Source organism: Macaca mulatta, chromosome X (assembly GCF_049350105.2).
Source record: "Macaca mulatta isolate MMU2019108-1 chromosome X, T2T-MMU8v2.0, whole genome shotgun sequence".
Lineage (NCBI taxonomy): Eukaryota > Metazoa > Chordata > Mammalia > Primates > Cercopithecidae > Macaca > Macaca mulatta.
Window position 1 is genome coordinate 49,064,753 of NC_133426.1, and position 20,412 is coordinate 49,085,164.

A 20,412-nucleotide genomic window follows, 5' to 3' on the forward strand; every position below is an offset into this window, starting at 1 on the left:
GGCTAATTTTTTTTTTTTTTTTTTTTTTTTTGAGACGGAGTCTCGCTCTGTCGCCCAGGCTGGAGTGCAGTGGCACGATCTCGGCTCACTACAACCTCTGCCTCCCAGGTTCAAGCAATTCTCCTGCCTCAGCCTCTCGAGTAGCTGGGATTACAGGCGTGTGCCACCATGCCCAGCTAATTTTTTTGTATTTTTAGTAGGGACGAGGTTTCACCATATTGGCCAGGCTGGTCTCGAACTCTGGACCCCAGGTGATCCGCCCGTCTCAGCCTCCCAAAGTGCTGGGATTATAGGTGTGAGACATTGCGCCAAGCCGAATTTTTTTTTTTCTTTTTTTTTTTTGAGATGGAGTCTCGCTCGGTCACCCAGGCTGGAGTGCAGTGGAGCAATCTCGGCTCACTGCAAGCTCTGCCTCCCGGGTTCGCCATTCTCCTGCCTCAGCCTCCCAAGTAGCTGGGACTACAGGCTCCTGCCACCACGTCCAGTTACTTTTTTTGTATTTTTAGTAGAGACGAAGTTTCGCCATGTTGGCCAGGCTGGTCTCAAACTCCTGATGTCAGGTGATCTGCCCACCTCTGCCTCCCAAAGTGCTGGGATTACAGGTGTGAGCACCACGGCCGGCCAATAAGTTTTTTTTTTTTTTTTTTTTTGAGATGGAGTTTCACTCTTGTTGCCCAGGCTGGAGTGCAATGGCACGATCTCAGCTCACCGCAACCTCTGCTTCCCGGGCTCAAGCGATTCTCCCACCTCAGCCTCCCGAGTAGCTGGAATTACAGGCGCCCGCCACCATACCCAGCTAATTTTGTAGTTTTAGTAGAGATGGGGTTTCTCTATGTTGGTCAGGCTGGTCTCGAACTCCTGACCTCAGGTGATCCGCCTGCCTCGGCCTCCCAAAGTTCTGGGATTACAGGTGTGAGCCACCAAGCCCGTTTTTTTTTTTTTTTTTTTTTTTTTTTTTTGAGACAGAGTATTGCTCTGTCACCCAGGCTGGAGTACAGTGGCGCGATCTCGGCTCACTGCAACCTCTGCCTCCTGGGTCCTGGTTCAAGCAATTCTCCTGCCTCAGCCTCCCTAATAAAATTTTTTAAAGTTAAAAAAAAAAAAGTAGGGATGGATGGCCAGAGAGAAGAGGGCTGGATGCCAACTGAAAGGAGCAACAGAAACAAAGACAGGAGAATAGCATGGGGTCCAGACCACCCTACCCTGATGTGCACCAGAAACAGATGGAGACGGGGGAACAAGACAGGGATCAGCAAGGGCCCCCAGGTGTCCTTTACCTGCTCCAGGGCAGCCAGGCTAGTCCTCAAGGCATTGTTCTCAGCCAAAAGCCCTTCCACTTGTTCCTGTGCATCTGCACTCTGGATGGATACCTGGCCCCATGCCCACAGCAGGTGAGAGTGGGTCCAGAACAGGGGGACAGGACCTACCCACAGCCAAGAAAGGACACATACACACACAAACACACACGAAGGCCTGGGGGAAGCAGGATCCCCTGGAACCTTGCCTGCCTATGTAGTACCCACTCAGGCTGCCCCCATCCTGAACCCCAGCTCCCTGAGCCCACCCAGTACAACATACCTGATCTTGTAGGGCCCGCAAAGCTGCCGCATGTTCCAGGCGTTCCCCTTGCCGCTGATCTCTCAGCTCTGCCAAGCTCTGTGGAGACCAGGGGAGCCCATTTTACACCTCAGCCTCTCCTGGGGTGCATACAACCATACAGACTCCCTCTTTGACCACCCGACAGCATGTTCCCAGCACCTGTGGGTCTCAGACTATCTAGCCAGCAGCAATCTCAGGTTCACCCAGACGCCAGGTCACTACCCTCAGGGGCTTAAGACACAGTCAGCCCCTCTATCCCAGCCTCCAAGATCTCAGGCACATCTAGTCTCCTGGCCGTAGCTCCTGTGTGGTTCAAACTCACTCAGCTCCCATCCATAAGAGGTCTCATACTCACCCAGATTCCAGCTTGGGAGCTCCAGGATTCTCAGACACAGTCAGCCCCATGGATCTCAGATGTAGTCAGCACACAAGGATGACAGCTTCACCCAGCCTCCCAATCCCAGCCACCAGGGGTTTCAGACACACTCATCTCCCATGTCCCTATCTCCCAAGTGAGATCCACCCAAACTCATAGTCCCAGATCCTAGAGGTCTCAAACTCACAACCTCCTAGTTTCCAGGTCCTGGTGAACTCTCAGACTGACTCCTTCACCTGTCACTCTGCTCCCCAGTCTCTTGGGATCTTCAGACCCAGCTAACCACCAGTTCCTGGGGGTCTCAGCTTTACCTAGACTCCTGTCTTAGACCCCATGTTCCCAGTTTCTAGGGACTTCAGAACCACAAGCCACCATATCCTCCATTCCAAGGGACCTCAGACTCACCTTTTCTAGAAGGAAACCCAGAGGCTTCAGAGTCATCCAGCCCCCCGTCCTCAGGAGCCTCAGACCCACCTAAACTTTTGCTCCAGCCCCTGGAGGTCTCAGACTGACCAGCTTTTTGTTCACAGCCCCCAGGGATCTCAGGACTACCTAGCCCATATGATCTCACTTCCTAGGTGTCTTAGGCCCAAGCCAGCGCCCAGATCCTGAGAGTCTCAAATGCACTCAGCCTTCAGCCCCAACTGTCTCACCCTTGAAAGTTGTACCCAGCCATGTCCTCAGCCCTTGGGAGTCCCAAATTTACTGATATCCCAGCCCCTAAAGGTCTTAAAGTCACCCAGCGCCCAGGGAGTTCAGACTTACCCCAATTCCTGGTCCTAGGCCCTAGTGACCACAGATTCATCCAGACTGTGGTCTCAAACCTCCAGGAGTTTCATATTTACACAAATTTATAGCACACAGCCCCCTAAGTCCTTAGCCCCCTGAGATCTTACACTCATGAAGACTCCTATAACAATTCCTAGGGCTCTCCATTTTCCTAGCTCCTGGGGTACCCTAGAATCCATTTCCAACACAGGAAATCTGACTCCCCAGCCAGCCTCCATGGACCTCAGACCTCTCCAGGCTCCCAGTCCTAGCCCCTACCCCAGGGATCTCAGAACCCAGCCCCCATCACCTGATTTGCAGCCTCAAGTTCCTGCTGCAGCTTCTGGGTTCGAGCCAACTGGGCTTTGTGATCAGCTTCCTTCCGTTGTTGTAATTCCTCAATCTTGTTCCTAGGGGTGATGGGGAGGGGGTGTGTTGGGCATGGCTTGAGGCCCGGTCTCCTAGCTCTGCCCCTGTAGTCTTCACTAGGCACTGTCCCAATTGTCCACCAATGCCTGCAAATCTGGCAGTTACCTGCTGTCATTAAATAGAGTCTCCTTTTCTGTCTGCAGACGGCAAAAACTGGGCACAGAAGGACAGATGTAGATGGGTCAGTTCCATAAGTTAATTCCCCCCTCAGCCCCCAGTACCCCTAGGAAAAAGAAATTTACCTTTCTTGTTTCTTTTTCAGTTTCTCGGAGAGCTGGGGAGAGGGGTGCAGACAAGTGATAACATTGAGAATAATATAAAGACAAATATAAAATTAATAAATATAGATTTTTTTTTTTTTTTTTTTTTTTGAGACGGAGTCTCACTCTGTCTCCCAGGCTGGAGTTCAGTGGCCAGATCTCAGCTCACTGCAAGCTCCGCCTCCTGGGTTTATGCCATTCTCCTGCCTCAGCCTCCCGAGTAGCTGGGACTACAGGTGCCCACCACCTCGCCCGGCTAGTTTTTTTGTATTTTTAGTAGAGACGGGGTTTCACCGTGTTAGACAGGATGGTCTCGATCTCCTGACCTCGTGATCCGCCCGTCTCGGCCTCCCAAAGTGCTGGGATTACAGACTTGAGCCACCGCGCCCGGCCAATAAGACACTTCTTATGAAGTCCTTTTTGGAAGCCAGGATTTACTTATGTTATCTTGTGGAATCCTCAAAATAGCCCTGAGAAGTGAGTAGTACATTTTACAAATGGGGAAACTGAGTCTTTGGTTGCCCAGCTGGTCAGCAACAACAGTATTATCTCCACCCAGATCCTTCAGGCTCCAAAGCCCAGTATTTATGCTCCCAAAATAGTGGCCAATGGCCATGTTATAGAATGGCTAGACTGGGGGGCCTGGAAAGCAGGATCATGACTGGGTGCCTCATCCCTAGGTCTCCAGGTCCTAAGAGTCAGGAGTCTGTAAATGCTTGCATGAATGAATGAATGAGTGAATGGGCAAAGCCGAGAGGAGATGGATGGGATGAAACTTATCATACACAAGATATAGTGGGACCACATTAGCCCATTCCATACTGAAAGTAACTGAGACATAGGTGTGAGTCTCTCCATTTCACAGATGATGAAACCTAGGCTTTGATGGGGTACAATGCCCCTTCTGCCCTAGGATTGGGAATGGAATGGGAAAGAATCCAGCAGATTGGGAGTAAAATGGGAAAGAGCCAAGCAGCCGCACCTTAGCAAGTTCCTCCTGCAGCCTGGATGTTTCGGCCTGCTTTGAGCTCTGCAGGGAAGGATGAGGGATGGGAGGGTTGTTGTCAGCAAGGACAGGGAGAAGCCTTCCCCTGCCCATCTGCCTCCCTCACCCCATCAGCCCACAAGATGGTGTGATATCACAGCCATCTCTGTGGGACTATAGACAGAGGTAGAACATCTGCCCTGCCTTCTGTCTCCAGCTCCAACAGACCCAGATTCACCTCTAAGCCTTGCAGCTGCTCCCAGAGCAATCTCTTCTCCTCTTTCTCCATTTCCCATTTCAGCTCCACCTCTGCCAACGGCATGGGGGCCGGGACGGTGGGGGCTGGACCCCCTGGGGGGTCCCCCTGGCCCTCACTGACAGCTAAGGACTTCCCGGCTTCTTTCCCGTAGCGTTCCTGCAGGGCTGGTGAGTAGAACAGGGATATATTATGGATGAGATGGTCTCTGAAGTCTCTTGCCATGCGTCGAACAGAGGGAGAACTGGCCTTCAACCCCTCAGGTGGCAGAGTCCCTGCGCCAAATGACCACATGCATAAAAGACGAAGGTTCAGCTCTATCCATGCCTCTAACATTTTTTTTTTTTTTTTTTTTTTTTGAGACAGGGACTTGCTATGTCACCCAGGCTGGAGTGCAGTGGAATGATTACGGTTCACTGCAGCCTTGACCTCCTGGGCTCAAGTGATTCTCCCACCTCACTCCCCCAAGTAGCTGGGATCAGAGGTGTGTGCCATCACCCCGGGCTAATTCTTTGAGTTATTGTAGAGACAAGGTCTTACTACATTGCCCAGGCTGGTCTTGAACTCCTGAGCTCAAGCAATCCTCCCGTCTCAGCCTCCCCCAAAAATCTTTTCCCCTGGCCAGGCACGGTGGCTCACGCCTGTAATCCCAGCACTTTGGGAGGCCAAGGCGGGCGGATCACGAGGTCAGGAGTTCAAGACCAGCCTGACCAACATGGTGAAACCCAGTCTCTACTAAAAATACAAAAATTAGGCGGGTGTGGTAGCGAACGCGCCTGTAATCCCAGCTACTCATGGGGCTGAGGCAGGAGAATCGCTTGAACCCAGGAGGCAGAGGTTGCATTGAGCCGAGATCGAGCCATTGCACTCCAGCCTGGGTGACAGAGCGAGACTCCATCTCAAAAAAAAACTTTTTCCCTAGACAGTCTTGCTCTGTTGCCCAGGCTGGTGTGCAGTGGTGCAATCATAGCTCGCTGCAACCTCCAACTCCTGGGCTCAAGCGATCCTCCCAAGTAGCTGGGACTACAAGTGCACACCATGCCCGTTTAATTTTTTTATTTTATTATTTATTTATTTATTTATTTTCTTGAGATGGAGTCTCTCTCTGTCACCCAGGCTGGAGTACAGTGGTGTGATCTCGGCTCACTGCAAACTCTGCCTCCTAGGTTCAAGTGATTCTTCTGCCTCAGCCTCCCAAGTAGCTGGAATTACAGGCATGCTCCACCAAACCTGGCTAATTATTGTATTTTTAATAGAAACAGGGTTTCGCCATGTTGGCCAGGTTGGTCTTGAACTTCTGACCTCAGGCGATCTGCCCACCTTGGCCTCCCAAAGTGCTAGGATTACAGGTGTGAGCCACCGCGCCTGGCCTATTTTATTTTTAGTACACACAAGGTCCTGCTATGTTGCCCAGACTGGTCTTGAACTCCTAGCCTCAAGAGATCCTTCTGCCTCGGCCTCCCAGAGTGCTGGAATCACAGGTATGAGCCACTGTGCCCAGTCTCTCACAAATATTTTAAGCCCTATCAACCACTAAGATTCTGTTTACTATTAGCCCAAGCTGGTTTCACAAATCCCATTCTCAATCCTTCAAGCCCCACCCATAGCCCTTGAAGGCCATGCCCACCATGTGCCACCATTGACTTATAGCTGAATCCCTCCTAGAGCCTCCTAATTCCCACCCACATTCTACTAAGTCTCCCTCCTAGTCATGGAACCAGCACCCACCACCACAGACGTCCCAGCTGCTCTCCAAAGTTCCACATACCACATGCTCCCACACTCTATCAAGCTTTCTTTCAGCTTTCATCCCAGACCCCACTTACAATCTGGGCTCAGAATCTTCCCAACACTCCATTCACTTTTTCCACTTAGCAAATATCTCCTTTTTGACATTCAAGCTGCTAATCTGTAACATCTGCTAGGTATCAGACACTGAACTAATGCAGAATGATATTACCTTTTATCTCTACTACAATCTTCTGGGTGACAGACATCACTACATGAACTGTGTAGATGACAAGGCTTTGGCTCAGAGAGGTGAAATGGCTTGTCCAAAGCCACACAGGGCATGGGCCAACCCTATTTCTGAAGCCCTTCTCCTCCCCCTGAGAGGATGACAGCCTTTCTTGCCCTACTCAAGCCCCAAGGTCCCCGCATCCCCAGGAGGGCCTCTATGCACCTGCCACGTTCTTCTGCAAGGCTGTGTTTTCAGCCTGCAGCCTCAGCAGCTCCCCATCCACGAGGGGCCCAGCTTGGGCAACCCCTGCTCCTGCAGCCCCCTCCTTCAGTTGCTGGTTCTCTCGCTCCAGCTGTTCCATCTGGCTGCAGAGCTGAACAGAGGAAGAGAAGGGGCAGAGAAGCAGAGAATCAGAACAGTATTTGCTGAAACCTACATAGCATTTGTCCATGTACTTTACAATTCACTCAATTCCCATAATGGCCCTATGATGTAGGTGCCCTCCCACTTTACAAATAAGGACATTGAGGCACAGAGATGTTAAACAATTTCAAATTCACACATCTTTTAAGTGGCAGAGTCAGAAAATACCAAGAGCATACCAAGTATGAGGACACCAAAAACCATTTTCCTCTTCCTACTTCCAACCTCAGAGATGCAATCCAAGACCTCAGGCTCCTCTGGAGGTTGTTAGTGCTACAGACAGCCTCACTGCCACCCCTCTTCTGTGGAGGGCTGGATCCTGGGCCCAGAGTTAGCTCCCTCTCATCCTAAGCACCACAAAGAGCTTGCAGGTCATTTCCAGGGCCAACACTGATGACAGCTCCTGCATTGCCAGCCGTTAGTCTTGGAGACGTATACAATGCCAATAAAACTAAGCCAGACCTCTGCCCAATTCCTGGCTAAAGTACACTTCTCAAAGCAGTCCTGAGAAAATCCCTTGTCCCCATTTTCTTTTTTTTTGAGATGGAGTCTCGCTCTGTCGCCCAGGCTGGAGTGCAGTGACACGATCTCGGCTCACTGCAAGCTCCGCCCCCCAGGTGCACCCCATTCTCCTGCCTCAGCCTCCCGAGTAGCTGGGACTACAGGCGCCTGCCACCACACTCGGCTCATTTTTTGTATTTTTAGTAGAGATGGGGTTTCACCGTATTAGCCAGGATGGTCTCGATCTCCTGACCTTGTGATCCGCCTGCCTCGGTCTCCCAAAGAGCTGGGATTACAGGCGTGAGCCACTGCGCCCTGCCCCTTGTCCCCATTTTCATATGAGAATATCGAGGCCTACAGAGAATTTTTATTTTATTGCCTGCAATATTTTCTTTTTCTTTTTTTTTTTTTTTTTTTTTGAGATGGAGTCTCGCTCTGTCACCTAGGCTGGAGTACAGTGGCACGATTTCAGCTCACTGCAACCTCTGCCATCCAGGTTCAAGCGATTCTCCCGCCTCAGCCTCCTGAGTAGCTGGGACTACAGGCACGTCCCACCATGCCCGGCTAATTTTTGTATTCTTAGTAGAGATGGGGTTTTGCCATGTTGGCCAGGCTGGTCTCGAACTCCTGACCTCAGGTGATCCACCCACCTCGGCCTCCCAAAGTGCTGGGATTACAGGCGTGAGCCACCGCACCAAGCCTGCCTGCAATATTTTCTACCCAGAACACCAATCCTTTCATCCAGTTATTCACATAACTAGCTTCTTTGCATCCTTCAGTGCTCTGCTCAGATGTCACCTTTAAAGTGGTATCCCTCAACAGAGAAAATTCCAGTACTCTCTGTCACAGCACTGTTCATTTCTTTCTTACCTAGTACTAATCACAATTTTCTTTTGTAACAAGCACAGATTCTGAAAACAGACTGCTTGAATGTGAATTTCTACTCTGCCTTTTACTAGCTGTGTGACAAATTACTTAATCTCCCTGGAACTCAGTTTTCCTCATCTGTCAAATAGGGATACTGATTATCTCATAGGCTTATTTCAAAGATTAAATGAGTGAATAATGTAGAGTACTTCAAACAGGACTTGGCACAAAGTAAGCACCATATAAATGTCAGCTATCACTACTAGCATTATTTGTTTACTGTTATCATCTTTCTCCCATCCCACCCCCAGAAGGTAAGCTAAGAGTGAAGATCATTCTGTGCTGCTTACAACTGTATTTCCAGAACATAGAGCATGTGGTGGGTACTCAGTAACTATTTGTTGAAGGAACAATTGAGCTGAAATGTCTTGGTGAATAAGGGGTAGTGGCAGGTTTAACGTAGCTCTCTCTGTGAGCACTTCCAGTTCCTGGGAGGAATTGGAGGAGGAAAGGGACTATGCAGGAAGTCTCTGCAACTGGCCCAGTGCTGGACCAGGGCAGATGCCGGGAAACAAGCTGGATTTATGGAAGAATGTCTGCCCTTGCCTCACTCTGCAAGAATCATGATACCATGGAGGCTGGAGGCAGGAAGCAGTGAGGAGTCAGTCGGTGAAGCCAGCAGTTATGTGAATACCAGGGGCTCTGAACTAGGGACAGGACCGGGGGCACTGGAATGTATTATGTAAAGGAGTGATGTCGTAAGATCTGCAGGTCAGAACAGCCTCTGTGGTGTGAACTAAGTAGAAGAAACTAGAAGTGAAGACACCAGGGAGGCGGCTGTAGAAACAGCAGATGAGAGGTGGTAGAGACTAAGGCAAAGCAGGGCCACAGGGTGGATATAAAACTTTTTTTTTTTTTTTTTGAGACAGAGTCTTGCTCTGTTGCCCAGGCTGGAGTGCAGTGGTGCAATCTTGGCTCACTACAACCTCCACCTCCCGCGTTCAAGCGATTCTCCTGCCTCAGCCTCCTGAGTAGCTGGGACTACAGGCGCATGCCACCACACCCAGCTAATTTTTTGTATTTTTAGTAGAGACGGGGTTTTACCATGTTAGCCAGGATGGTCTCAATCTCCTGACCTCATGATCCGCCCGCCTTGGCCTCCCAAAGTGCTGGGATTACAGGCGTGAGCCACCATGCCCGGCCACAAAACTGTTAAAAAGTCAAATATTTTAGAGGGAAGATGAGTTAATAGAAGGATAATATTATAGCTAATGCTTCCATAGCTGATACTATGTGCAAGGCTCTGTTCTAAGTGATTTACATACATTTATTCATTTAATCCTCACAAAAGCCCTGTGAGGAGGCAGGTACTGTTATTATCATGACTTCCATTTTAAACATTTGGGAACCAAGAACCAGGCAAGTTAAGTAACTTCCTCAAGGTTACAGTTAGTAAAAGGTAGAGCCAAGATTTTAATCTAGGCCTTCTGGTTACAGAGTCCCTGCTGGTAACTACTACTTGCTCAACTGCCTCTCCTGGTATTGTATCTGCTTAAAGGTTATTTTCAGTTTTGTTTTTTTAAGGTCACAGGCACTATATTCTCAGATGGAGCCTTAGAAATACCATTTTTGGCCAGGCGCGGTGGCTCACGCCTGTAATCCCAGCACTTTGGGAGGCCAAGGCGGGCGGATCACAAGGTCAGGAGATCGAGACCACGGTGAAACCCCGTCTCTACTAAAAATACAAAAAATTAGCCGGGCGCGGTTGTGGGCGCCTGTAGTCCCAGCTACTCGGGAGGCTGAGGCAGGAGAATGGCGTGAACCCGGGAGGCGGAGCTTGCAGTGAGCCGAGATCGCGCCACTGCACTCCAGCCTGGGCGACAGAGCGAGACTCCGTCTCAAAAAAAAAAAAAAAAAAAGAAATACCATTTTTGGTCCAGGCACGGTGGCTCATGCCTTTAATCCCAGCACTTTGGGAGGCCAAGGTGGGTGGATCACTTGAGGTTGGGGGTTCAAGACCAGCCTGACCAACATGGAGAAACCCCATCTCTACTAAAAATACAAAATTAGCCAGGCATGGTGGCGTATGCCTGTAATCCCAGCTACTCAGGAGGCTGAGGCAGGAGAATTGCTTGAACCCAGGAGGCAAAGGTTGCAGTGAGCTGAGACCTCGCCATTGCACTCCAGCCTGGACAACAAGAGTGAAACACCATCTCAAAAAAATTTGCTGCCATGAGACTTTTTTCCTTAAAACACACTAAAAACATAGACAATTATTAACTGTGGATACAGAAGATAGATGAGGGAACAAAAGACAATGTCTCCAACTGCCCAGTAGATTTAGAAACAGACAGGACACTAAAATCAATGGAGAGATAGAATTAGTAGCTCCAGGATGAATTATCTGGAAGAGGTAGAACCCCAGGCTCATGTCAGATGAAGAGAAGAAAGAAAAGGGAAGAAGCCCAAACACTTTTCCATCCTATATTAAGCATAAGAACTCTGCCTAAAACCCCCCAATACCTTGGAGCACCATAGCATCAACCCAACATTATACACATGGAGACTTGAAGCTCAAATAAAAGGAGTGACTTGGCCAGGAACCAGCTGACCTCAGGGCTCAAAGCTTTCTAATCCCAGCAGAGTTAGTGGCCCCATCTGTCAAATTACTGCCCCCCAGCAGCAATCCAGGACCTGTTTCAGCACCACGGACAGTGCTCCAGGGCCAGACCCTATCCAATCACTCTCTGCTGCTGTTAGGTTTCAGCTCAGATGGCCCCTACCCCTCATTTCCCCTTTGACTATCCCAGGCACCAGCACCTTGCTGAACTCGGCCATTAGCGTGCTGTTCTGCAAACGGAAGTCCTCCTCCTGGCTGTGCAGCTTTGCCTGCAGCATCTCATTTTCACTCAGCAATACCTCGACTTCCTGCAGTGGCAGACAAGGGCCAGGACTCCAGCAAGGGCAGGAAGGATAGGGAGGTAGGGCAAAGAAACAGAGAGAGGGAGAAAATGACATGGGTGGGAGAGGACATAGGGTACAGAGAATGAGGTGATACAGGAGAAAGAGAAATAGGGAGGGATAAAATGAGAGACAGGGAAAGGGAGATAAAGACATGGGAAGGTAGAGAGAAGGGAATACAGGGAGGAAGACAGCAGAAGAAAAGACAGGAAGATAATGATGGGGGAGAGAGGAGGTAGAGATGGGGAAAGGGGGAGAGATAGAAAAGGGGAGAGGGATTGGGAGGGAGAGAGTGAAAAAGATGGAGAGAGGAACAAACAGAAATCAACAGGGAGAGAACAGAACAGGGAAAAGAGAAGGAAGGGTCAGGAAAAGAAATGAGTTAGGAAGAGAGAGGAAAGGTGGGGAAGAAACAAAGAGTCAGAGAGAGAAAGCAGAAAAAAAGAAATCACAGAGACAGGAACAAGAGGGGGAGAGACAAAGAGAAGATTGGGAAGAGAAATGAGTCAAAGAGACAGGAACAGGAAGACAGAGACAGAGACAGAAAGAGACTCAGGGAAGAGGATAGAAAGAGAGAGAAGGAAAGAGACACAGAGTTAGAGACAAATAGGGAAACAAGGACAGATACAGCAACACATGGCAGTGAGGTAGTAGCAGACATAAGGGCACACAGAGAAAGAAAGGCCAGTACAAGGAAATCTCAGCATACAGAAATAGCCCACCAAGACAGTCTCCCAGTCACACTCACCCACAAGAGATCCCCTTACCTGAGCTTTCTTGCTCTTGCTCAGTGCCTAAAGTGGGGGTGGGTGGGAAGAGAGCTAAAGTGAACAGAGATGGACTGCCTTACTAGGATATGGAGACAACTGTGCCAAGCATTTTGGGAGGACAATGATGATGGGGGTTGCAGGATGGGAGCATCTTCAACCACAGAACATGTGTGACAATTTGGAGCCCAAAGGCGTGAGTGAGTGAATGAATGCAAATCTTGCCCTGGGGCCCCAGCACACACAAATAATCCTTTCTTGGAAACTCTGGAGGCTGGTGGGGGGTGGGGGAGGTAGGGAGGTGCCCTGGTATTTAACCATTTACGGGCTGGATCTCCAGGCTCAGAAATTGTGGCTTCATTGCTACATCTGTCCATACATGTCTCCGTTGTCCCTCTCACGCAGTGTGGAAACTGTCGCTCCCCTGCTGGGCAGCCAAGAGCATTGCCAGCTTAGGGGAATCAGCATCCTACCAAAGAGCAGTGCAACTTCCTGACTGCCGGATTTTCTGCATACTGTATTCATTCATCCAACAAATATTTATTGAGCACATATTATGTATCAACATTGTGCTAGGTATGGCTAGATATGGGGACAGACAGTGACAAAGGAGAACCTTGAATGTCTTGAGGGGCCACATTAGGTTATATTCTATCTCATCTTTAGAGGATCTGACAGGTGGGTTTGCTCTCATTTTCCCAACTGGACCAGGACAGAGATGGGAAGTAGGAGCACAAGGCAGGAGTGTGAGTGGAGGATGGGAGGCAGATTCAAGGTAGATTTACTGATAGATTTGAATATCTAATTAAAAGTCAGTGAATGAGAATGAGTAACTGAAATTAGAAATGAATTAAAAGTAAATTAAAATTAATCAATAAATTAAGCAGGATTAGGTAAAATTAGCCAACTAAAGAGAATTCCATGAGAATCTTTTAAATGACTACATGAAAACAGCATGCAACATTCAGTCTGGTTCACTGTAGGTGCTCACTGGAGGGATGAATGAGTCAGATAGGTAGAGGCAAGGGTGGATGGGTAGGTGGATGGGTAGGTGGATGGATGGGTGGAGGGAGGTACCTTCTGAGCTTTGCTGAACTCCTTATCCAAGTAGGCGACCTTCTGTCGAAGACTGGTGAGTTCTGGTGTCAGGAAAGCAGGGAAACTCAGCCTCAGTAGGTGGCAAGAAACTGAAAGGCCTTCCTGCCAGGCCTCTGAGGGAAAACCTCAGACACCATGCCTCAAAGCCACCCCCATCTAATAAGGCCCTCTTGGCTCACCAACACCATTCTTGCGTAGTTCATCTGAAAGCTGGTAGTTGTTTGTCCGGAGTTCCAGGAGCTGAGCCTTTGGGGGAGGCAGGAAGGGAAAAGACTTGGTCAGGAAAGCGCCCCTACACCTACCATGAGGGAACCAAGCCCCTAAGCCCCACAGACCTTATGCCCTCCATGTTCCTCTGTAGCTACTCCTTAAGACCTGTATGTGCTACACCTAAAGTGAGCTTCCAGGCCCTCAGACCCTGGCTCACCTTTTCCAGCTCCACTTATAACCCCAGCCGGCCTCACCCCTCCATCTCACACTATAATCCATGCTGCACTCAGGCCACCCTAGAGCACTGCCCCAGTCAGGGTCTTGCTTGTGTGAGTTCCCTGGCTCTCCGTGCCCACAGGATAAAGTTCCTCCTCCTCATCCTGGCTGACCTCTCCACACACTGAACACACACTGTCAGGGGTGTTGTCCATCTTTCTGACCAGACCTGGGGGCCCCTGAAAGCAGGGAGTAGGGGCCTGTCTTCCTCCCTCTTTCCTAAGGGAAGAGGGTCAAGTATTCTGCCCAACTTTCACTGAGTCAGGGGGCTTTCCAGGGTCCCCCCACCTCCAAGTCTCTCAAAATACATCCAGGCCGCCTTCAATAATTAAGGGAGGGCCAGGTGCAGTGGCTCACACCTGTAATCCCAGCACTTTGGGAGGTCAAGGCGGGTGGATCACGAGGTAACGAGTTCAAAACCAGCCTGGCCAATATGGTGAAACCCCATCTCTACTAAAAATATAAAAAATTAGCCGGCTGTGGTGGTGCACACCTGTAGTCCCAGCTACTCGGGAGGGTGAGGCAGGAGAATTGCTTGAACTGGGGAGGCAGAGGTTGCAGTGAGCCGAGATTGCACCACTGCACTCCAACTTGGGTGACACAGTGAGACTCTGTCTCAAAAAAAAGAATTAAGGGAGGCCGGGCGTGGTGGCTCAAGCCTGTAATCCCACCACTTTGGGAGGCCGAGATGGGCGGATCCTGAGGTCAGGAGATCGAGACCATCCTGACTAACACGGTGAAACCCCGTCTCTACTAAAAAAATACAAAAAGCTAGCTGGGCGAGGTGGCGGGCGCCTGTAGTCCCAGCTACTCGGGAGGCAGAGGCAGGAGAATGGCGTGAACCCGGGAGGCGGAGCTTGCAGTGAGCTGAGATCCGGCCACTGCACTCCAGCCTGGGCGACAGAGCGAGATTCCATCTCAAAAAAAAAAAAAAAAAAAAAAAAGAATTAAGGGAACGTGCCAGGCGCAGTGGCTCACACCTGTAATCCAAACACTTTCAGAGGCTGAGGTGGGCAGATCACTTGAGGTCAGGAGTTCAAGACCAGCCTGGCCAACATGGTGAAACCTCATCTCTACTAAAAATACAAAAATCAGCTGGTCATGGTGGTACGCACCTGTAATTCCAGCTACTAGGGAAGCTGAGATAGGAGAATTGCTTGAACCCGGGAGGTGGAGGCCGCAGTGAGCTGAGATCGTGCCACTGCACACTCCAGCCTGGGTAACAGAGACAGACTCTGTCTCAAAAAAAAAAAAAAAAAAAAGAATTAAGCATCCTCCTCCCTACCAGCCCTGTAGAACCCTGAGGCTGGTTCTACCCAGCAAGGCCGGTTCCTTCCCGCACCAGGACTTTTCCCTCCCTCCCACGCCACCAGCCTCCACTTGCTATTCTCTGGTAGTCTGCTCAAAGTGAGAGGGCTTGGCCTTCACAGAATCTTTCCTGCTCCTGTCCTCCCCAGGACCCAGTGATCTGTCTCTCCAAGTCCTGGTCCAATTGGAATACCCTTTGTACCCCCTGAGACTTGCCCCCCAACAAAGCCCAGTAGTTCTCTCTCATTCATGGCCCAGTGGGATCAGTGTTCCTCATTCAAGGGTATTCCCACTCCCAAGATCTCCCCAGTCATGATCCAATGGGAATGGCCCTATGCCCTTCAGGGTAAGCCTCTACAAGGCCTTGGGTAGGCCAGTTGGATGACTCTTACTCACTTAGAATCCCCTTCAGATGACAGTGGCATTCCCCATTCATGGGTTAATCAACTCGCCCTTCCATTCTCAGTGTCCCTCACACAGGGACAGTTGGTTTCCCTCATTCAAGGACCAATTGGATTACCTGTCCTCCCTCAGAGTTCCTCCCCTCCCCATGCTGGACCCTGTTCAGAGCCCCCCAGTGAGGAACCCTCTCAACAAGGGCCCATTCATAGTGCAATGCTATGGCCTTTCATTGCATCTCAGAGTCCCCCCAAAAGAATCAAGTGGGAGTGCCTCCCCAAAGCCCAGTGATCTTCCCTCCTTGTAGTCCAAGGTATCACTCGTTTACCTCTTCTGGTCCTCCCCCCAATTAATGGGATTAATGTTATTACCCATTCATGGCCTTCTTCACCCCAGTGCCGCCCCCTCTTAGGATGCACTACCAACTACCAATGGCACAGATCTCCACCTCCCAGGAACAATGACAACATCTGGGGTCTTTCCCCAATCCCCGGGCACAGTGGTATCTCCCCCAAACTTACCACCTCCCACCCGCTAATGGTTCTGCCCTCTCAAGGGCTCCTACCACCATGACGCAAACCACCCAACACCCGCTTCCTTCCTCTCCAGACAAAATGGTTTCGCCTTCTCAGGATCTCCTTCCCTCAAAGCCCATTATCATCACCCGCCGATGGTGTCCCCTGCACGGGCCCAAAAGTCTCATCCCCTCCAGGTCTGAGTAAGGTACCGCCTACTTAAGGGCGCTCTCCCCCGCCCACAATGCTAACAGAGTCCAACCTTCAAAGCCGCAGAGTATCTCGGAATCCAATAATCTCACCACTCCGAGCCTCAGTTTCCCTTCTCCAGACCCACCCCATAAACTCAGGGTCCATCCCAACCAACCCCTTCTCAGAGCTGATGGCACGACCTCTCTCTACCCCGCCCCCGGTCGCCTAGCCGGGTGGTCTTTCCCACCGCGAGTGGCACCTGCATCCGCTGAAACTCCTCCTCAGACAGAGCTTGCGCCATGTTCCTCCCCCCACCCCCCCCGCCAGCTTTCTGCGCAGACGCAGCTCGCGCCTCCTGTCAGTATTAAGGTCGGACCAAACCACTGGCCAGGAATGGAGGGGGTAGAACCTAATTCCGGAGGGCAGCATTTTGGAGACGCAGAGAAGAGATCGAAACTGACTGGTCAGGTGAACTATAATATAACGTTCTACTAGAATGTAAGTCATCTGATTGGCTTTTGCGCTCTTTTAGGCCACCCATTGTGATACGACATTATTACATCCCCGTTTCATGGGTGGACTCGTCGTTAGGGAAGTCTTTGCCGACAGAAAATCACCCTTCCGCGATATTCCTTTAATGAGAAAGGGTAACTTAATAACCATAGAAATGAAAGCGGAAGCTTCGCTCTGGTCTTGTTCCCGCCCCCTTTCGGGAGACCCCAAAGGGGAATCCCACCTCTTGTAAAGCCTTTGGCCTTTTTTTTTTTTTTTTTTTTTTTTTTTTTTTAAGGTTTGACACTGATTTTGTTATCATGATGCTGCACGTCACGTTAGGTAAAGGACTTAGCCACCAATAAATTAAAAATAGCGGAGTGGAAAGAGTGACGGTGAATCAAACGAAAAAGCCACATTAAAAGAAAACAAAAACAAAAACAAACCAGGGTGGTGAAACACCGGGCTCATTCAATTAAGTATTAGAATGCACTATAACCCTCACCGATCTGAGAGTAAGAAATGGTATCTCAGTGTAGTTTTTTTCTTCTTCTTTTCTTTTTCTTTTTTTCTTTTTTTTGAGACGGAGTTTCACTCTTGTTGCCCAGGCTGGAGTGCAATGGCACGATCTCCCATCACCGCAACCTCCGCCTGGCGGGTTCAAGCGATTCTCCTGCCTCAGCCTCCCGAGTAGCTGGGATTACAGGCGCCCGCCACTACGCCCAGCTAATTTTGTATTTTTTTTTTTAGTAGAGATGGGGTTTCTCCATATTGGTCGGGCTGGTCTCGAACTCCCGACCTCAGGGGATCTGCCCGCCTCGGCCTCCCAAAGTGCTGGGATTACAGGCGTGAGCCACGGCGCCCGGCCTTCTTCTTATTTCATAGAAGTTAATGATTTCCCTTGTATGGAAAAATATTTCCAGCCAGGGCCGGGCGCGGTGGCTTACACCTGTAATCCCAACACTTTGGAAGCCAAGGCGGGCGGTTCACTTGAGGTCAGGTGTTGGAGACCAACCTGGCCAACATGGCGAAACCCCGTCTCTACTAAAAATACAAAAATTGGCCGGGAGTGGTGGTGGGCGCTTGTAATCCCAGCTACTCAGAAGGCTGAGGCGCGAGAATCGCTTGAACCCGCCAGGCGGAGGTTGCGGTGAGCCGAGATCGCACCACTACACTCCAGCCTGGGGGATAGAGCGACACTCTGTCTCCAAGAAAAAAAAAGAAAGAAAGAAAGAAAAAGAAAAGTATTGGCCGGGCGCGGTGGCTCAAGCCTGTAATCCCAGCACTTTGGGAGGCCAAGACGGGCGGATCACGAGGTCAGGAGATCGAGACCATCCTGGCTAACACGGTGAAACCCCGTCTCTACTAAAAAATACAAAAAATTAGCCGGGCGCGGTGGTGGGCGCCTGTAGTCCCAGCTACTCGGGAGGCTGAGGCAGGAGAATGGCGTGAACCGGGGGGGCGGAGCTTGCAGTGAGCCGAGATCCGGCCACTGCACTCCAGCCTGGGCGACAGAGCAAGACTCTGTCTCAAAAAAAAAAAAAAAAAAAAAAAAGAAAAAGAAAAGTATTTCCAACCAGGACTCTTTGTTTCCTTTCTTGATTTAATTAACTTTATTGAAAGATTGATCTGTCTATATATATAGATGAACCCATTTTAAGGGTACAATTTAGTGAGCTTTGTCTAATGTATACAACCTTGTAACCACCATCACAAGCAAGATAGGGAACATTGATTCCTTTGTACCCTATCCCAAACCCCACCCCCTACCCCAGGTAACCAATGATTGGCTTTCTGTTACTGGATTACGTTTCTCTTGCAGAGTTTCATGCAAATACAATGAGACAAGATGTATCCTTTTCTGTCAGGCTTCTTTCACTCACCATAATCCTTTTGAGATTCATCCAAGTTGTTTTGTGTATAAGCATTTTTTTTTTCTTTTTATTGATGAGTAAAATTCCATAGTATGGGCCGGGCGGGCTTGATGGCTAACGCCTGTAATCCCAGCACTTTTGGAGGCTGAGGCAGGTGGATCACCTGAGGTCAGGAGTTCAAGACCAGCCCGGCCAGAATGGTGAAACCACGTCTCTACTAAAAATACAAAAATTAGCCAGGAGTGGTGGTACACACCTGTAATCCCAGCTACTCAGGAGGCTGAGGCATGAGAATCTCTTGAACCCGGGAGGTGGAGGGTGCAGTGAGCCAAGATCGTGCCACTGCACTCCAGCCTTAGCGATAGAGGGGAAAACTCTGTCTCAAAAACAAAACAAAACAAAATTCATAGTATGACTATACCACAATTTGTTTATCCATTCTCTTAAGTGTAGTTTTGTGTTTCTCTTATTATGAGTGAGATTCACCACCTTGTCATATGTTTAAGGTTCATTTTATTTTATTTTTTATTTTTATTTATTTATTTTTTTGAGACGGAGTTTCGCTCTTGTTGCCTAGGCTGGAGTGCATTGGTGCGATCTCAGCTCACTGCGCCCTCCGCCTCCCAGGTTCAAGCAATTCTCCTACTTCAGCCTCCCGAGTAGCTGGGATTACAGGTGCCTGCCACCATGCCCGACTAATTTTTGTATTTTTAGTAGAGACAGGGTTTTACCACGTTGGTCAGGCTGGTCTTGAACTCCTGACCTCAGGCGATCCACCCGCCTCGGCCTCCCAAAGTGCTGGGATTACAGGCATGAGCCACTGCGCCCGAACTTATTTTATTTTATTTTATTTTATTTTATTTTAAGACAGGGTCTTGCTCTATCGCCCACGTGGGAGTGTAGTGGCACAATCAGGGCTCACTGCTGCCTTGACTTCCTGGGCTCAAGCAATTCTCCCACCTCAGCCCCCCAAGTAGCTGGGACTACAGGCATATGCCACCAAGAACCATTTCTTATCTGTTCTTATTTTGTTTTTTAAATTTAATTATTATTTTTCTTTTGAGACGGAGTCTCCCTCTGTCACATAGGTTGGAGTGCAGTGGTGCAATCTTGGCTCACTGCAATCTCTGCCTCCCGGGTTCAAGAGATTCTCCTGCCTCAGCCTCCCAAGTAGTTGGGATTACAGGCACCCACCAGCTAATTCTTGTATTTTTAGTAGAGACGGGGTTTCACCATGTTGGCCAGGTTGGTCTCAAACTCAAACTCCTGACCTCAAGTTATCCTCCCGCCTCCACCTCTCAAAGTGCCAGGGTTATAGGTGTGTGCAACCGCACCCGGCCTCTTTGTATATTAGGAATATTAACAACATTTTTGGGCCAGGGTGGACGGAGTTTTGCTCATCGCCCAGGCTGGAGTGCAATGGCGCAATCTTGGCTCACCGCAACCTCTGCGTCCCAGGTTCAAGCGATTCTCCTGCCTCAGCCTCCCGAGTAGTTGGGATTACAGGCACTCACCACCATGTTTGTATTTTTAGTAGAAACGGGGTTTCACCACGTTGGCCAGCCTGGTCTCGAACTCCTGACCTCAGGTGATCCACCCGCCTCGGCCTCCCAAAGTACTGGGATTAAAGACGTGAGCTAAGACCATGCACGGCCTTTTTCTTTTCTTTCTTTTTTTTTTTTTTTTTTTTCGAGACAGGGTCTCCCTCTGTCATCCAGACTGGAGTGCAGTGGTGCAATCTCGGCTCACTTCAGCCTCGACCTTCTGGGGTCAACTAATCTGCCTACCTCAGCCTCCTGAGTAGCTGGGACTACAGGGACAGGCTACTATACCCAGCTAATTTTTTAAAAAATTTTTTGTAGAAACCAAGTCTTACTACGTTGCCCAGGCTGGTCT

General features: G+C 49.7%; 1 protein-coding gene and 1 long non-coding RNA gene across 6 annotated transcripts in view; one reads left to right on the forward strand and one right to left on the reverse strand.

The window, feature by feature from the left end:
• Nucleotides 1–16,455, reverse strand: part of GRIPAP1 (GRIP1 associated protein 1) — a 29,556-nt gene extending 13,101 nt beyond the window's left edge. For all 4 annotated transcript variants that reach the window (XM_077988709.1, XM_077988708.1, XM_015127385.3 and 1 more), the window contains exons 1-13: nucleotides 16,410–16,455; nucleotides 13,430–13,496; nucleotides 13,230–13,291; nucleotides 12,153–12,179; nucleotides 11,245–11,352; nucleotides 6,856–7,006; nucleotides 4,656–4,840; nucleotides 4,415–4,462; nucleotides 3,415–3,446; nucleotides 3,278–3,325; nucleotides 3,054–3,153; nucleotides 1,579–1,656; nucleotides 1,278–1,370 (exon numbers count right to left, since the gene is read on the reverse strand). In XM_077988709.1, the coding sequence (XP_077844835.1) occupies nucleotides 1,278–1,370; nucleotides 1,579–1,656; nucleotides 3,054–3,153; nucleotides 3,278–3,325; nucleotides 3,415–3,446; nucleotides 4,415–4,462; nucleotides 4,656–4,840; nucleotides 6,856–7,006; nucleotides 11,245–11,352; nucleotides 12,153–12,179; nucleotides 13,230–13,291; nucleotides 13,430–13,496; nucleotides 16,410–16,451 (1,041 nt within the window). In that variant the 5' untranslated portion in view covers nucleotides 16,452–16,455. The remainder of the gene's footprint in view (nucleotides 1–1,277; nucleotides 1,371–1,578; nucleotides 1,657–3,053; nucleotides 3,154–3,277; nucleotides 3,326–3,414; nucleotides 3,447–4,414; nucleotides 4,463–4,655; nucleotides 4,841–6,855; nucleotides 7,007–11,244; nucleotides 11,353–12,152; nucleotides 12,180–13,229; nucleotides 13,292–13,429; nucleotides 13,497–16,409) is intronic.
• Nucleotides 629–13,498, forward strand: LOC144338597 (uncharacterized). 2 transcript variants are annotated; one of them, XR_013412843.1, is made up of 3 exons: nucleotides 629–813; nucleotides 11,621–12,453; nucleotides 13,204–13,498. It is a non-coding gene; the product is annotated as an uncharacterized LOC144338597 (long non-coding RNA). The 2 variants fall into 2 exon arrangements; XR_013412844.1 differs by having other exon boundaries at nucleotides 630–813; nucleotides 11,621–12,436; nucleotides 13,192–13,498.
• Nucleotides 16,456–20,412: the final 3,957 nt, after the last annotated feature.